This window comes from Daldinia childiae, assembly GCF_008694065.1.
Source record: "Daldinia childiae strain JS-1345 chromosome Unknown Scaffold7, whole genome shotgun sequence".
Lineage (NCBI taxonomy): Eukaryota > Fungi > Ascomycota > Sordariomycetes > Xylariales > Hypoxylaceae > Daldinia > Daldinia childiae.
Window position 1 is genome coordinate 505,234 of NW_022984648.1, and position 16,985 is coordinate 522,218.

At 45.8% G+C, this 16,985-nt stretch overlaps 5 protein-coding genes across 5 annotated transcripts; 2 read left to right on the forward strand and 3 right to left on the reverse strand.

Annotated features, from left to right (window-relative positions):
* Positions 1 to 101: 101 nt before the first annotated feature.
* Positions 102 to 1,143, reverse strand: GL218_06430 (uncharacterized protein; the record flags this gene model as incomplete). Its single annotated transcript, XM_033583142.1, has 2 exons — positions 102 to 657; positions 725 to 1,143. 2 exons carry the CDS (start codon positions 1,141 to 1,143, stop codon positions 102 to 104), a joined length of 975 nt encoding a protein of 324 aa, XP_033433543.1.
* An 827-nt stretch (positions 1,144 to 1,970) lies between these two features.
* GL218_06431 (uncharacterized protein) lies at positions 1,971 to 2,421 on the forward strand (the record flags this gene model as incomplete). Its single annotated transcript, XM_033583143.1, has 2 exons — positions 1,971 to 2,240; positions 2,299 to 2,421. The coding sequence occupies 2 exons, from the start codon at positions 1,971 to 1,973 to the stop codon at positions 2,419 to 2,421; spliced, it is 393 nt and encodes a 130-aa protein (XP_033433542.1).
* A 631-nt stretch (positions 2,422 to 3,052) lies between these two features.
* Positions 3,053 to 4,480, reverse strand: GL218_06432 (uncharacterized protein; the record flags this gene model as incomplete). The annotated part of the gene is made up of 1 exon (XM_033583144.1): positions 3,053 to 4,480. The coding sequence occupies one exon, from the start codon at positions 4,478 to 4,480 to the stop codon at positions 3,053 to 3,055; it is 1,428 nt and encodes a 475-aa protein (XP_033433541.1).
* A 611-nt stretch (positions 4,481 to 5,091) lies between these two features.
* GL218_06433 (uncharacterized protein) lies at positions 5,092 to 7,179 on the reverse strand (the record flags this gene model as incomplete). The annotated part of the gene is made up of 1 exon (XM_033583145.1): positions 5,092 to 7,179. The coding sequence occupies one exon, from the start codon at positions 7,177 to 7,179 to the stop codon at positions 5,092 to 5,094; it is 2,088 nt and encodes a 695-aa protein (XP_033433540.1).
* Positions 7,180 to 10,459: 3,280 nt separating this feature from the next.
* GL218_06434 (uncharacterized protein) lies at positions 10,460 to 11,119 on the forward strand (the record flags this gene model as incomplete). The annotated part of the gene is made up of 1 exon (XM_033583146.1): positions 10,460 to 11,119. The coding sequence occupies one exon, from the start codon at positions 10,460 to 10,462 to the stop codon at positions 11,117 to 11,119; it is 660 nt and encodes a 219-aa protein (XP_033433546.1).
* Between the last annotated feature and the right edge of the window lie 5,866 nt (positions 11,120 to 16,985).

Below are 16,985 nucleotides of genomic sequence, written 5' to 3' on the forward strand. Positions count from 1 at the left end.
GGTAATTATGTAGAGCGGCTTTATTAACGTTCAACACTGCAAAAAGCAGTCTGGATCTATTATTTCTATACCCGGAGTAATACGTGATTCGCGAAAGCTCTCTATCCCATCCCCGTATACTTCCTTACATCATCAAGAAGGCTATTACATAACAGGGTAACATCCTGAGCGAGGTATTCTTTACCTTTGACGGTTAGTCCTGTGTAAATCGCCACGCATCCTTTCTCTTTATAGTCTTCCCAAGCCTTTTCGACGTCGAGGATATTGGTTTTATCCACGCCGACGTCCAAAAGAGACGCTATGTCAAACGGCCGTGATTGCTTTTCGCTAGGAAGAGCTACGAGGTTGTATCTGTAAGTCGACAGAAGCTCATGTTCGATAAAGATGACTTCTTCGTCCGTGAGCTCTGTCGCGCCCAGCTCTTCTCCGTCGAGAAACGGGGGTATTTTGAAATATTCTTCGAGGTTCTTTACAATAACTTGCACGTTAAACATGCCGGCGGGGTTGAGCTTTAGCCACGGGGTTGGAAAAAGCATCCGGAAAGCACCGTTGGTCACGAACGCATCCAATGCTTTTACTCCCATTTGTACTTTCTCCTGCCACAGGCCGAGGGCACTCCACAGGCCCCCCCTGTGAACAAGAGATGCGCCGACGCCTCTGCACATCTGCCGGACCTCGTCCAAATCAGGCGGACCGGCATTTTACAACTTGAAACAGATGTTACCTATGCCCACCTGCAGAATAGCTGCCAGTCGGACGATAACTCGCATCACGTTGGCCTCCGTAGAAGGCTTTCAGAGCATGGTACCTAGCAGCTTGGAGGATATCCTTATCGGTCGAAACGAAGTCGGCCATCGCGAGGCGGAGCAGCGGGTTGGCTTGCTCCCGCCGTCGCACAGCTTCGTCCTTCGCGTCGCGAAACTCCAAGGGTAGCTGGCTAATGATGCGACGAATCACAATTAGAAGTGTGTCCAAACCTGTCGAGTCGACTTGGTCTCCCTCGGGGATGCCGACGATGCTTTTGGGAAAGTACTGGGAGGGAAATTGAACTTGAAGCATATAGTCCTGCGACAATTTGTCCGCAGGGTAAATGAATCGAAGATCTTTCAGGCCCTCCATAACCTTACTCTTATCTAATGCCATGGTGTTGATCGGGCTGTGGGAACTAGATGGTAGATAGTAGAAGAGTAGAAGAGAGTAGATGAAGTTGTAAGTTTTATGATTTCGTGGACTTGCGAGATTTTGTGGGATTAAATAACCTAGATACCTACCTTAGGTACTTGTTTGTGCATCTAGGAAACAGCAAGCACTAGCTATTTCATTACTGTAAGACTCTACCCAATAGAAGGTCCTCTAATTACTGAGGATTGGTGGGATTTATTCACCGGTTACAGAATACCTAGCAGCAAGTATTACTTATATCATTACGATATAAGAAGTTATCAAATCTATATAGTTAGGAAATCTGTAGAAGCGATGGTATACATATTATTAGCCATTCCATTATAAGCTACATATTCCAATACATGTCATTATCGTCTATCTACCTGAACTTTGCGGCTGAATAGAAAACCGGGATCGCGCTGCAGATTAGTACAATGCTAAAGCATGTCTCAAACCTCCTAGCATTGCTCCAGGGTAGCTTCAGTAGGACTGGACCCACATAACACGGCAATGGTACCTTCCAAGATAAACAAGAAAATTGCCGTTACTATGCGAACTGGAAACAACCGACTTATCGTTACTTCCTAACCGGTAAGTTAACGCCTAAAACAACAATAGTTGAGCCTTAATCTATTTTCCTGTTACGTTACAACAACAACAACAAACGTACCTAGGTATGGACGCTATTCGATTCCCGCCTAGACCGTCCGCTGCTACGCCCTCGATTTCAACTCTGCAAGCCAAGCTTGTAGACCAAAATTGATCACCGTGCCACGTATGAAGAGATATACGCTACAATTGTAGAAATGGGCGAGGAGCTCAGCAGTCAGGACGCTGCTAAGGCGCAGGACATGGTCGCTGCGCTCAGGGAGGACGAGGGAAGACAGGTGACCTTGCTCCTGCACACGATCCCCTGGCAAGTCTTGCGCTCGATCGCGATGCGTATGGTAGCCTTCGACTTCTGGAAGAGAGACTCGGACAATTGCGCGCTCTTGTACGACAAGGAGGGGCCCGGAGTTTACATTGCTATCATTTCCGTGGTCAACCGTCAAGGCACACCAACGTTGGAATACCTGGTATGTACGATGGACACCAATGTATGATCAATGGTATGCAAGAGAACTGTTGATGCAGAACGTCGCAGAATTGGTAGAGAAATTCGACAAGAAAAACAAGTTGACAATGGAAGAGTTGAAACTACGCGATGAGAAAGAAGATGACGAATTTATAGTTGCTGAATTGACTCGGGGCACTTAGAGCCTAGTTAATCGCATGTAGATGGCTAGATCATAGTATTAACCCTGATCGAACATGTCACCGTCCTCTCCAATATAATAAAGGTAGTACGTCGTACTTAAATAGTTTAAGACCGTAGGATACCTCAGCTAATAAGTCTAATCTATAATTCCTAATAAGCAGGTACCTATTGAGCCGTCGTAGTACCAAATATCAGCTTGATATCCTAGACAGTCTATATGAAATTAATCAACGGGTATCAATCCTGAAAATGGCTCATCTGGCAAATGACAGAAGTTGGTCTTACGCCTTGTGCCACAACGAGACTATTACGCAGAGATTAGTGAGCATTGGATCTTATCAAGAAGCGGAATGGCATGTCTACGTTATAGTAGTCTAGGAGTGTGTACGAAAGTCGGCCAGATGTCAATTGTATTAAGCTTTCTAATGTATCTAGCAATTATGGTGACGGGACAGCGGACCAGTGATGATCCCTGCGATGTTCTGTTCTGAAAGTAGATCCAAATCTAACTACTAGTCCTTATAGTGAGAGGTGTCGGGCGGCACGGATGCCTCGCCGGAGAGGCTTAGAGTCCCAAAGTTGGAGGCGAGGTTGGTGCCTTCGTCGTCGTAGATGATTTCGGCCTGCTCCTCACTTTCCGAAACGCGTTGGTCCTCGTCGTAGCTCTTCCCGTAGCTTCTCCACTTCCTCCCGAATCTTAGCTAGAGCGGCCGTGCAGCTCTTCACGGCACGTTTACTCTTGGCCTCAACGGCCGGGGACCAGACTTCTTCGACCACTCGTAGGCGAGCGACAATGTCGGTGAGATAGGGGAGCCGGTCGTCACCTTCGAAAACGAACTTTTGAATCAGTTCGGTCTTCTGCGAGGCGCTGTTTCCGGACTCGGGCTTGATTATATCGCGGACGAGGTCTGCGCCTAGCTGGAGCAAGCGCAGCTCGGCTACGCGGGCGCGGGCGGACGGTCTGCTGATAGGGATGGCGGGGTCGCCCTTCTCCACGAAGCTAGCTAATTTACTAAACTTCTCTTCGATGGAGATGTCGCCGTCGAGAAGCTTTGCCGAAACTTCGTCGGCCAAGCGGGCCATCTCTCGGTGGTGAGCGGCGCAGAGGCGAGCCATCCGCTCAGACTCCCGGCTAGCCTGGAGGATCTGAAGGCGGCTCTCCTCCTCCGCCTTGTTCACACCATCCAAAGCGTCCTTATATTTCTCGTAGCCAGTAAAGTCCTGCGTGGGGACTAGCAGGGTCGACTTTTGGATATCAGCTACTAGGTTCATAATGCTGATATCTTCCTTGACTGCCTTTGCGGCGGCCAAGCAGAGAGTGTTCCACGCTTGTAAGAAACGCCACTGTACGCCCGGAGAAGTGGCGTCGACGTCTGCGCGTAGGCGCGTGAAGAGGGTCGTAGGGCGGATAATGTCTCCGACCCTACAAAACACCATGCCTTCACTGCCGCACAGCTCGTCGGACAGCTTAGCCAGGTGGCGCTCCAGCTCGTCGGGGCCGGCGAGGACCTTAGTGATATCTCGGGAGGCAGGGATCGTGATCTGGAAAGGCTCTTCGCCTTCCTCGACCTCTTCTCCGTCCGCGATATACCACCAGCAAGACATCAGGGGAGCGATATCCGTAGGCTCGACGCCTTTTGGAACCACTCGTGCTTCCGCCTCGGTCTTCTTCTCGCCAGCCTCTCCCTCGACCACGTCGGATTCCTTGGTATCGCCGTTCCCGTAGGTTCGTTCGTACCAGTACTCCATATATGCCAAGCTAAAAGGCTCGGCGTGGGTCTCCGGCTCTTCCTCGTTGAATTCCCATTTCTGGTTCTTCCTAGCCCTTTTGAAGGCGTTCAGACAGGTCAGGTAGCGGAAGTACGACTGGCTAACGCATGGAGGTTCCTTGCGTCTTTCGAAGAGGAACTTCAATATTACATCACCGGTCACCTTCATGCCATTATCCCACGCTTCTCGCGAGAAGCCGGGACGGTCTATCAACAACTGTTGATACGCATGCTCCTCTCTCTCCAGATCGGAGTCAGAAGGCTCGTTGGAAATCTTCCACTGCATCATTTTTCGTGTTTGGTAGTAGTCAACGAAATAAAGATGGTATGAAAGCGTTGTTGTTGAGGAAAGAAAAAAGGAAAGAAGATGGAAACTTCAGAATTTTATGTGATTCGAGTGCAGCTTGGACCTTAGGCAGCAACCTGGCAGCTGGACAAGCTGGCAACCTGACAACCTGGCAACCTGACAACCTGGGCAGCCGTGCAATTAAGTACCTTTAGGGACCTGACCTACCTACAACCCCATGGCGTGCATAAGCGTAGGTACCTAAGGTACCTTATGAGTCCTATGCAACGTGTATTCGCGGTCTCTAATTACACTCTATGATGCATGCCTCGCCGGCTTAGGTAGGTATTCCTACCTGTAGATTTGTCAAATAAGATTCGGGTAATTCTACAGAGGCGATTGGCTCTTTATAAGATGAGAATTGGATTCAACACGGGAATATTACGTAACAGAACTGGCATTATCTATAAGGTGATATTTTAACTCGGACTTGGGAGTTAGTACTTAATTCTTGGGCAGATACTACGAGTTCACTATTGCGTTAGAAGCCTCGCTCAAGGAGTGGTAAGGTTAATGTTAGGATAGTTAATAGTTAATTTAGCCATGTCTAGAAGCTACACCATCCAGCCTTTTTCCTCATCTTCATCTTCCTCATCTTCGTCTTCCTCGTCTTCCTCCATATCGTCCGAGAATTGTGGCCGAGGTTCTGGATCACTCGTAGCCGATCGGAGGGCCGCCGCTCTTGCTTCTAGGGCCGGGGTATAATTCTGGAATGTGGCGAAAAATTCATTCCTTTCAGGTCCGAGTAGTAACCGAGTAGGAATCAAACAACCAGGAGGACTTTTATACGGCTCGGAGACTTCCTTACCCACCGGAACATCCGGAACGGAAAACTTAACGGCTTTACTAAGGTTAACACGTAACCCTTTGGGGACGGTACTGTTAGAGGAACTAGTAGCGTCGGTTCCCTTATCGGGTCTGTAGGAGCTACGAACTATTTCCACCCTTGTACTACCACGAGCAGGAACAGGAGCGGAAGCTGCTTTCTGTATCGGCTTTCTGGGCCTATCCAATCCGCTAGATTCTGACTGCTTACGTCTGACATTGCCGCTGTCAACAGTGACAGCGGGAGTACGGGCGGGAGCAGGACCAGGGGCAGGACCAGGGGCAGCAGGACCTTCGTCGTCTGAAAATATAGGCGCGAAGCTTTCATCTTCGCCTGCCTCTACTTCGACACGTTGGCGCTTGGCATGCGATCCCACATCACTCCTTTCCCGTCGTCTCTTTCGCCTAGGTGCTTCAACCTCATCAGCCTCATCAGCCTCAGCAGCTTTAGCAGCTTCAGCAGTAGAGCGGCGCTTGTCAATAATCTCGGTACGTCTATCCCGAAGGATGATTTTCTCGCGCAGTTCGTTAAGCTCCTCCAGTGTCTTCGGCGCATCGTGACTCTTCTGGGCGGCGAGCACAATGCGCGAGGTCACAGAGAGAGCAAAGCGCGGAACCCCAGCCGGCCTGGTAGCGTTGGCGGCTCTGGTAACAATATTTAAGTCCCGCGTGGTTATCTTGAACACGGGAACTTCAGCCGGTCTAAACGGAGCATTCTTCTTCCTGAAGGCCCGCTTCTCGATATGGCGCATCAACTCTGACATAGCGCTGGCTAGACGCTTCCGGCGGCGGACGAAGTATGCGAAGACTTCCCGATGGATCCTCACCACTGACTTAGAACCGTCCTGGTCCCACATTCGGGCGAAGAACATATCTAAAAAGTCATCAGTGATCGGATTATTACAAGGGATCGGCCCGCGGTAGTCCTTGCGGCAGATCACCGCATACTGCAGCGCCAGCGTCAGGAGATTGTGATTAAATTCGAATACCGGGTGAAGCGCGAGCACCTTGAGCTTTCTACAGAAGGACGTTGACCAGTTAGGGTCTTCGTCTACCTCTTCATCCTCGTCCACGTCAATCTTCCAGTACCTGAGGTGGTTCTGCGGACTGATGATGTCCATCGGGAAGCAACCAAGAAAGCGGCGGATGATCTTCCACATGGGAAGAATATCTTTGTTTTTCTTGACGTTTAGTGCGTCAAACTTCGCTATTATCGGGTCGCGACTAAACCGGTCTAGTAGATCGTTCTCATCTTCTCGAGTCCAGTACTTGTTGTACTTAACCTCTAAGGACTTCCTACATTCGATCATGGTAAGAGGCGGTCGTGCTTTCTCCACGTGTTTCGATGTCCTCTTGTCCATGCTTTTTAGCTGTCGCATGAAAACCATGGCGACTTTCTGCATAGACCTGGAAAGACCATTGTAAGAGGCTAGCAGCATATCCTCATCAACCGTTAAAGTACGCGGAGGTAGCGGGTTCGGTGCGACGTGGTTTGGCGGGTACGCGTATACAGTCCCGTCGACGTTTAAATCGACGTCGAAGGTATCATGGGCATCTCCGCTTGTCCATTTCTCATCGTCTTCGTCAGATTCCGACGCGAAAGGGTTTTGGTCGTCGACCTCCTCCAATGGAGGATCAATCTGACTTGGGCCAGCTAATCCATCCGAATCGTCGGAGAGACTACCTTCCTGAGAGTCTACGTCCATGTCCTCAAGCTCGCGCCTTCGGGATGGACGGGATCTAGGCTTAGATGCTGTCGAAGTGGTCGCAGCGGCATCGGCAGCAACTGGAGAAACGCGGGCGGTACGGCCAGACATCTGTTACTGAATTAGCAATTGAGAGAAATTAGATAATAGAAATCATTACCGGTGCAATACTTACGGTGAATGGAGATGCTGATGGTGGTGCCGATGTTGTAGAAGAAGAATAGAAGAGGAAAAAGATAGTGTGCGTGACGACGATTTCAAAGGTTAGGCTACCCGATATTCTCGAGACAGATAGGTATGGTAAAAGTATACCACCACGACATGAACTTTTGGAACGTGTCAAATGAATGGTATTAATTTACGATATAGCAACCATTGTAAGGATCTTGAAGTTTGGTTTGTACTGTTTCACAATCGTATTTTTATAAGCTGTAGTCCTTATAAAAGTCGTACCAATTATTATCAATATTTAACTACAATCTTAATGAAGCTACATTTTTAGTGTAATTGGGAGAGGGAACGTGGGAATGCAAGCCAATAATAAGTTTCCAAAAGAACATGTTGTTAAATTGACCACATGGCCAAAAGGATGTATCTTATCATAACATAAATGGAAGGTACCTACCCTGGAACAAAGATAGGAGGCTCCGGACAAATGATGCGTCCAATCAAAGCGCTGCATGCATCCTTGCTCTGGCGAGACCCCAGTTTTTAATCGAGCCTCAAAGCTTAGATAGATGACAATAACAGGTACTGGAGCGTGTAGCCCGTAAATTGCTTGTATAGATTGTGTAGCTTCCTTACTTCGTGATCATACATATGAATAATACATATGATAGACTCCTGGTAAAGTGCTACCTTACAGCTCATCTAATTCATAATGTGACTACATTGTAATTTAATTATACCTTTGAAAATGTTTACATTGCCCACTATCGAGTAGAAGGCCATGTAGCTGCGTAGCATTATGTACCTAGGTAATGGTAGGAAATTCGCCATCCCAACGTATTTATAGTTGTTGGCTTCCCTATACGCTCGTATCTTTATCAGGGCCTTTTTGACATCATCATACAAGCTAGTCTCCGACGGTTGCTGGTCCCTTTTGATGACTGCCAGATATCCCAATACTTTATGTAGGTCGTAGCTTCTTCGGGGCTTGTGATTTAGGACAACTTCTGCCCAATAGTCTTCGACGGTTTCCGCTCTCTGGGTGATGGCTTTGTCATGTACTCCGAATCTGTCTTGAATGTATTTGCGGCCACGATTCTCCCAGTCTGCAATCCTGGGTTTCCATCGAAATGCAGAAATAGCCTCGCGAATCTCGTCTTCTGTGTATGCTTCATGCGCCAATTCCCACTGCTGCTCGGTCATTAGGTAGTTACCTAAGGTACCCAATGCACTAATAGCGCTGTCAAGGCCTATGTACCTGCCAAGCGCTTGCGTGTAGTAGCCTAGGTAGGTAGGTACCCAATGTGCAGCACTCTTAAAAACTATCGTCACCCACGCCGTCTTTTACTATTTTCTCTTTTCTCTTACAACATCGACACCACGGTCCATCACCAACATCTCCATTCACAGTAAGCATCCACATATCGCGCTTATAGTAATACTCATGTTCTCTTCTAAATTGCTAATGCTATAACAGATGTCTGACCGTACCGCCTGCGACTCTGGAACTGCGGCTCCTGCCCCTGCTGGACCTGCTGACAGCAGCGACGCTAAACACGAGCAGCCAACAGCCGTGCCCACTACCGCCATCCCCCCCAGTATCAGGGACGATAAGGGAACCGAGGCTGCTAATGCCGTTCCCAAAAGGGTCAAGGTTCGCTTTAGTAGAGCCCGCATGCTCCCCATCAGAGAATCTTTTCCAATGGGTAAAGAAGTCTCCGAGCCGTTTAAAAACCCTATTGGTTACTTCCCTTCCGATTGGCCCCTGTTCGGACCCAAAAGGGATGAATTCTTGGCTACATTTTCAAATCATACCAAAGAGCTAAACCTTCAACTCACGGTACGCCGCTCGATTTATGGTGAGCGAGAACCTCGGCCACCAGTCCCTCGCGATATGGAGGACGAGGAGGAAGATGAAGAGGAGGAAGAAAAGGTTTGAGGGTGGAGCTTTTAGTCGTAGCTGAATTAACTATCCTACTATTAACCTTACTATTTTTTAAACTCGAACGAATTTATAATATATGCCTAATGCTTAAATGTTAAGTCTTAAATTCGACCTAAAATATCATCTTATAGATAATTTTAGGTCGATTATAACGTAATATTACCATATTAAGTCCAAATATTAGGTATATTTTTAAATAGGAACTAATGTTTCCTGCAAAAAATGGCTTATATAAATCGCTGGCTACAGATAGCACTATGTAGGGTTTACTGATTAAATGAATACAAATTAGAAAATTATCTTAGGATAGAAATGCCTGAAGACAATGTTTAAAATAAACAAAAGAAAGGCTAGTATTCCAGTTGAATGCCATTTTGTCGCGAGCATAAACCTTCCTTCGTCGCAATTACCATATAATCTTTCCTAATAGGCCATTTAGCTTACCTATTATAGCCTCCTTAAAATACGTCATCCAATAGTACATCAACATTGCAGCTGCAGATTTCATCATCATATCTACCTATGTACCCAGGTAGTATATTCTTGCTAAGGTACCTAAGGTATATATATACCTGGTACACTCATTAGGTCCGTGCACCAAGGTAAACTCGCAGCTTCCTCTTGTCTGCTGGTTACCTGAGGTACACTTAGTTGACTGTAGTTGCCAAATGGCCTAGGCATGTATGCAGCTTCCTTCTGAAACAATCCAAACACTCTCCGCCTTTGGCAGAATCCTCTAGATCCTAAGCACGAAATATTAACTTGCATCTCCCATTTTAATTTTTCAATTTCAACTTCAACATATCAATTACAACATCTCGACTATAACAATAACAGTTAATAATGATATATTACCTACCCAAACTACAATACCTAAACCACAATACCTAAACTACACTACCTAAACTACACTACCTAAACTACACTACACACCTGCACTACCTAACATTACACATGCCCTTACAACCTTATTCTAACTCATCTACATTATCTTCAATTCATCCCCAGGGAACAATATACGACGTACAAGCTAAGCCACTATCAAGGCCTGCCAGTAATGACGCGGATAGCGATGCTTAGCTGCATTGTACCATCTCGTACTGGTCACAAGTTGACGATTAAAGGAACTCAAATGTTGAATTTTATAAGTCAAGTGAGGCATATTGATAATTTCCACGTCGCTTGCTTACTAGTGTCTGCCGGAGCCCGTGCGGAGCAGCATAGGCCCCGCTAAAAGACAACGACTTGTCTTTCCTGGCACTCGCGGAGCACAAACTCATGCAGGACACCTTTTGGCAGCACGATCATTTCCTCCTATTCAATCCCGAAACGCCTTACAAGGTGAATGGGGAGTGGGAGTTCGGGACAATATGTGATATCACGGAACTGGCCGAGGACAGTCTCATCACGTTTAATTCGGGTAACCTCGGCGAGAAGATCGCGGAAGGGTTTGGGCTTGGCATCGACGACGATATAGTTTTCGCCAAGCAGGCCAAGCCGCCGTCTATCCTACGGGTTCAATACGACGTCAGCGCGGACGATCCTAAGAAATTCCAGGACCTCCGCAAGATCGTCGTGGATATGACGCACGCGGAGCGTAAACCCTCAGGATTATGGGAGCTGACAGAGCCTGGCGCGGCTTTGATGACTTACCGTCTGATAGCCGAGGTCTGCCTGTCCAGCTCTCCCAAGGTCAAGGACACGATCAGAACGTATCTAGCGGAAGGAGAAGTGATTCGTATTCCCACTACCTTCCCGAATCATATGAGCGAGCCCCTAGGCAAGGCGAACGCTCGCTATATGCTTTACTATTGCTACGGCGTAAAAGATATTCCCGGCGAGGATATGTACTCGGAGATACTGCCTCCCTTCGATATGGCCAAGGCAAAAATCTGGCAGGATGTAGTGGACGGCAACTCGGCCGAGCCTAGTTCGTAGCCCAGTAGCGGAAGCGGCGAACATGCGGATTTCCTTCAACGGCATAGATATCTTCATAAAGGAATGGGTGCAGATGCCAAACACGCTGTATTTACTCTCCTACGTAGCTGATGATTCTTCAATTTAACTCAACCTCCTCAGATGTATCTTCTACCTTCTAGACGAGTAAGATTGTAATACTGCAATGCTGTTTCCAATACAAATTAAGACGCAAATCAAGTATTAAATATACGCAATTACACCACCACGGCAGTTAGACCAATATTTCTTCGTTTCATTATCAATTACGAAAGCCAATAGGTCAATAGACGAAACGAAGATGTTAATGTCCTAATTTTAATCCCTAAAATCTTCAACAACGCGGTTTTCGTCGTTCCTAGGCAAAAAAACAGGTTTCTCTACATTATGGACTGATAAAAGGCTTACAACTTACCTCAAAATGGGCAGTACCCACCAGATGAGTTATATGGCACATATTAGAAGGCCCTATCAAGTGTCTAATAGGAAGGCGAAGTTGATTAGAACTAACTAGAACCGTATCATTGGGAACTCGCCATAGTTGTGACTCTTCGTATATTAGAACCTAGGATTAGACGTAAGTTTACATAGTAAAGGTATATATAAGGAGTGCTCAGCGCCCTCAATATAAAATTTTAGTTGGTGTTAGGATTAGTTACCATAACGAAGAATTGAAAGGTCATGTAGAGACACTCTAAACGCTCCTGAGCATGAAGAGTTCCCAGCTCAAAAAGGCCTGGAAGTATGTTGAAATGAGTGGTCAAGGGACTACTCTCAGGTACAGTACATGGCATCTTGGCATGGAATGTATATATAAGAAGGACCTCCCTCCTCACTCATACAGTTGGTAGATTAAGTCAATATACAACTACAGCTCATATACCGTATCTTTCAGCATACCTTTCTACCTCAGCGCAGGCATTACATACCACTTTACCGAAGTTTACATTTACTCATCAAGGAACAGTTTAGTTACGTTTACCGTTCTCATTGATGGCGGAGCTTGATTTTCGTGTTTCATAGAACGAGACGATTGTCATATGTATCCCTTGTGATAGGCAGTTTTGATCTTTAACTGGTTAGTTCGTAGTATAAAATGAGTATATCGCGCTCGTAAACTAATATATAAATGTCGCTAACTCGAATAGTGAATCATATCTCATCTTAACCAGCTTAAAAAATAGAGCCACCGTATTCATCCTTGCCTAAGCCAAAACCGTCATCCCCCCCATGTGCCAAAAGAACATTGACGAGTTCGACACAACCATATCTTCGGGCATACACGATCGGCATCCAGTTATCCCCATCTAGGGCTCTCACATCTGCCCCGGCATTTATTAATATTTCCGCAATCTTCACCCTGTCCTCGATTCGTGGCTCGGTAAGTTCGAGGTCGTATTTACCAATTCTTCCGACGTCCGACAATTCACATAGCCTTGAAAGGTAGTGGAGCGGCGTCCCTAGATCACGCGCTTCCGCGTTTATATCCACTCGTGGGTCGGCGACTAGAAGTAATACTACCTCAAGGGAACCATAGCGACAGGAAAGATGTAACGGCGTACGGCCGTAGTTATCGGCAATAGAGGGGTCAGCTCCGTGATTGAGCAGCATTGAGACAATGCGTGATCGTCTCCTAATCCCCACGTGGGCTCTGGAATTTAGTAGGTAGATTATCTTTGGGAATATATCGGACTGGTATGTAACAAGGTGAAGAGCCGTGGAGCCGTATGCATCAACCGCGTTGACATTAGCACCATAGCGGATTAGTCGTTTAACAATATGCGACTGAAGGTATTTTGAAGCAAAATGTAGTGCTTGGAGTCCTCCTCTATCCTATAGAACGTTAGTTTAGGATCGCTATGATCTTTTTAGGCTTCTTACTTGAGCGTCTATAGGCTCCCCAGCTTGCACGAGGAAGTCAATGACTCTGTCGGCCTCAGCTCCAATAGGTATCTCCGTGGCGCAAATCCCAGACAGCGGCGTTCTCAAACCCCAACGTCCATTTCCTTCGAATCTTCTATATTTAGTGCGCGTAAAATTGTATTTACGTTCCGCATCGTAACTCTGAATAGGATCAGCTCCAGCGTCAAGCAACATCTGGAGGCAAGATATCATGGCTTTGTACCCTTTATGAGAGTAGGGGAGTTTTTCATATAGTTGATTTATAAGAAAATTCCAAACAGTCGTCTCGTAAACAGGCACTACTTCATTTATCGCTGGGTAATCGACTAGCTCGATTGCCAACCACTGGAAGCAGTTTTGTATACGATATCGCCATCCTGTGTTAAGCATGCGTGCTGTGAAGATGTCGGAGAGAAGTTCGAAACGACCACACACAAGCCTTTGTCGAGAGTTACCTAGCATAGTAGCTGCGTCTCGTAAGATCCTGAGCTTCTCCAGCTGATTTCTTGTAAAGGTTCCGACTTCGGGTTGATTTAGAGAAGAAATGCAGAATTTATACTGAGCCTCGTAAGCTGCATGGTTCGTGGTTGTATTTGTAGCAATCGTTCGTCGTAGTAGATTGATCGGTATAAGATCATTGTGAAAGATCCGTATTTCTGGGCTGCGGTCTATGAACCACGGGAAATAATGTTGGTGGTTTTCTACTCCGTAGTCTAGAAGTAGCCCTGTAAAATAGACCTGAAGTTCCCGTCCAACTATAGGGGAAAGAGCCCACTCTAGTGGGCGGAGTCCTCCATATGGATCCTGTAAGTCGACGTCGGCATGATATTCCTCTAGTAATAGTTGGACGATATCGACCTGTTCATGCCCTATTGAAAGGTTCAGAGGTGTTCGAGGGCTAGACTCGTGACGAGTTCCGCATGGATTGGGGCCGGTGAAGACGTGGTTAACGTCTGCTCCAAACTCGATAACCGTACGAAGAAGAGTTTCATCCCCATTACAACAAGCCCAAGAGAGAGCCGAGTTACGCGTTCGAGAACTGGTTCTCAACAGCTCATATCTTGCTATGCGGTAGAGCTTCTCACTGCCGGCTCGACTCAGGGCGAATTTGCCGCAATCGTCAGTGAACTGGAGGAGGTATACGATCAACTCCTCCGGTAGGTTTGAAAGCCGGGCTTCAGGGTTCGTAGAGGTAGGAATTGTGGTTCCCTCCATTGTAAGGGAATGGCCTGATCGTTTAGGATCAAAGAGCTCGGCAAAGGATTGTTGAGGAAGATACTATGAAGAGGTTGAATAGAGCAGTCTTGTTTGGTAAAGGTAAGTGGTTAATGAAAGGCAAAATGCTAGGATATGGTTATATAAGTAGTGAAGAACATGAGGGAGGAGGGTAAGATTTAAATTACTATATCGTTTATAAAGGGTAAAAGCTAAGTTGTAAAACTCCAAGTGTATCCAATTCGATGGATTGTAGTGACTCATGTCTGGTTTGTAAATAACTAGGTAATTATACAACTAACTATGGTATGGTCTAAGCTTGGTAAGTGGTCGTTTGTATAATATCGGGTAGCAAATTCTATTTTTAACCGGTTGACCCTGACAACATGCCCGTAATGAATCATCTATATAGAGTGATGCTATTTACAGATTGCCCCACAGAACAGGTGAATGTCATTGACAAATAAAGTTCTTAGTCTAATGTCATGGCCCCGTTCTGCCCCATAACTTCCCTTGAACACTCGTAGTTTTAGGGGACCTGTGCGCTCAATCTAGCATGCTAGACGGCTGCCAGGATATTATTGAGGTCAAAATTTTAAGACCTCTGTTCAAGACTTTTTACGCACCTGATATGAGGCTCTGGGGTCTTTTAATATAAAGCTACCTACATACATAGTAAGGTTGTCACTTATTATTATCTTTCTTAATATACCCCGTATCTATAAAATCTTAACACCATTAGATCCGTCTCACTTTGAGGATTACGTTGATATAAGTAATAGCTATGAAATGCGCTGTATTTGGTGGTAAATATAGTATACATATTACTATTTATAGATTGCATGCCACTATTCAGAGATTAGGTTCCTTATTCAAAGATTACTTTCTTAATAACTTTTTCAAATATGGTTATATCTCAATATAATTAGTATAAGTCAATCCAACTCGGTTGGATAATTCTAACGATATATAAAAAGGGCTTATATCTATTAAAATTACCAAATATCATCAACTTTCTATAAGATTCCTAAGGAATATCATTCTATTAATAATTTTGGTGGGCAAGTACATGTACTTAATCTGTGTGGTAATCTGTCTAGAAGGCCTATCACGGCAATCTATAAGCAGCATCACTCTTAGTTATAATGCTCCTGATGTTAAGTTGTCGGTATGATAATGTAAGGCCCAGTAGTTGATGTTACCCGATATCAGATGACTAAGGGTGAAGACGTTCAAGTACGAGATCCGGTTATGAGCATTTTGCTTCCGTTCCGTGACGCGCTTGACATCTCCGTGATCCGAGACTCAATAGCTTACCGGAACGCCGCCGAAGATTCCATATGCGGAGTCCCTTAAGTCACGTGACAATGTTATGACGATACTATGTAGAAGTCTACGAACGGTCTAGATTGTTGTACTCGGGAATAGAGCTCGGACCTCCCGATCCCGAACCATCATACGTCCGATCATTTCCTAAAATTTATTCTACCGGCTTACCTTCAAGTTCACCCTACAATTATAATCGGAGAGTAATAAATAGAGAGTGTTGAATAAGGAAACCCACGAAGAATGTTTAGGGTTAGATATACATTGTCATAAAATTATCGTCGTAGATCCTGAAAGATGTAGCGCTCGCGTTTAATCCTCGCGGAAATTAATATCTCCGCATGTTGCCAAGTGAATAAGCACCAGTACATAATGTCGGGCGAGATATACAACGACTTTCCCCATGGAAATATTAAGACCTCCTGTATTGGATATTTAGAAGCTTGGTTAGATATTACGATGCTATTATGAAAAAAGAAAAAGCGGTTGTACGACTTGATCAAGAAGTTATTCGACCGCGGAGACATCCGAAGCCGCTGTCATAGCTGATATGAGTATCTTGCTTATTCGCAGCTTTTGTAAATGAACTGTAGTCAGCCAATTTCGAGAGCAGTGAGCTGAGTAGTGTTAATAAAACTCTCCTTTATAAAATCGAATCTAACATGATAACAGTACTTGGAGCTATTCACGATAATGCGCATGACAAGCTTCAACGTTGCAATTCTTGGCAGCTTGGCAGCTTGGCATCTAGGCTATCTCTTGAAAAATGCTACAGCAGCTTTTAGCTATCGTTATTTTGCAAAGCTGGTCCTGATACCTTATCTCTTGAAGAATAGCCAAGAAGCATCTGACAATTCATTTATATTCTTGGTATTTATATTGATAAGATATCATCTGCTCCCATAACCAGGGTAATGGTTCTAGTAACATCCGTAACGGGCAAGCGGTCAGATTCTCGCTAGCTGGGCCATCAATCTTATCTTCTCCAGCGAGACGGGTGACGTGCGTTAATATAGATCCTGGTGCCGATTGGACGGTCGCAAATCGGTAAGTGACAGGAAGGGCAGTTATATTTTCTGCATGTCGGGCAGCGCGAGTGAGTTAAGAATACTACCCATCACGAATTGACCTTTGGTAGCTTACTGCACTCGCTTCTAATCAAAGTCCCCTCCGCCAAGAGGCCGTAGTCTTTCCTGGCCGATACCACTAGGCAATGTAGCTACGAACTTACCACACCTAACCTTATACGTACTACTTTCGGTACTTTAGCTGATAGGGCAGAAAACTCGATTTCGGCAATGATTGTCAGGCGCGAGGCAGGGATTCATCCAGCTTCTCCTTATAGATGATCTACTATCACTCTGAACCAGTCCAGTGGTAACCTACTCTTCCGAGTAAGACTCTC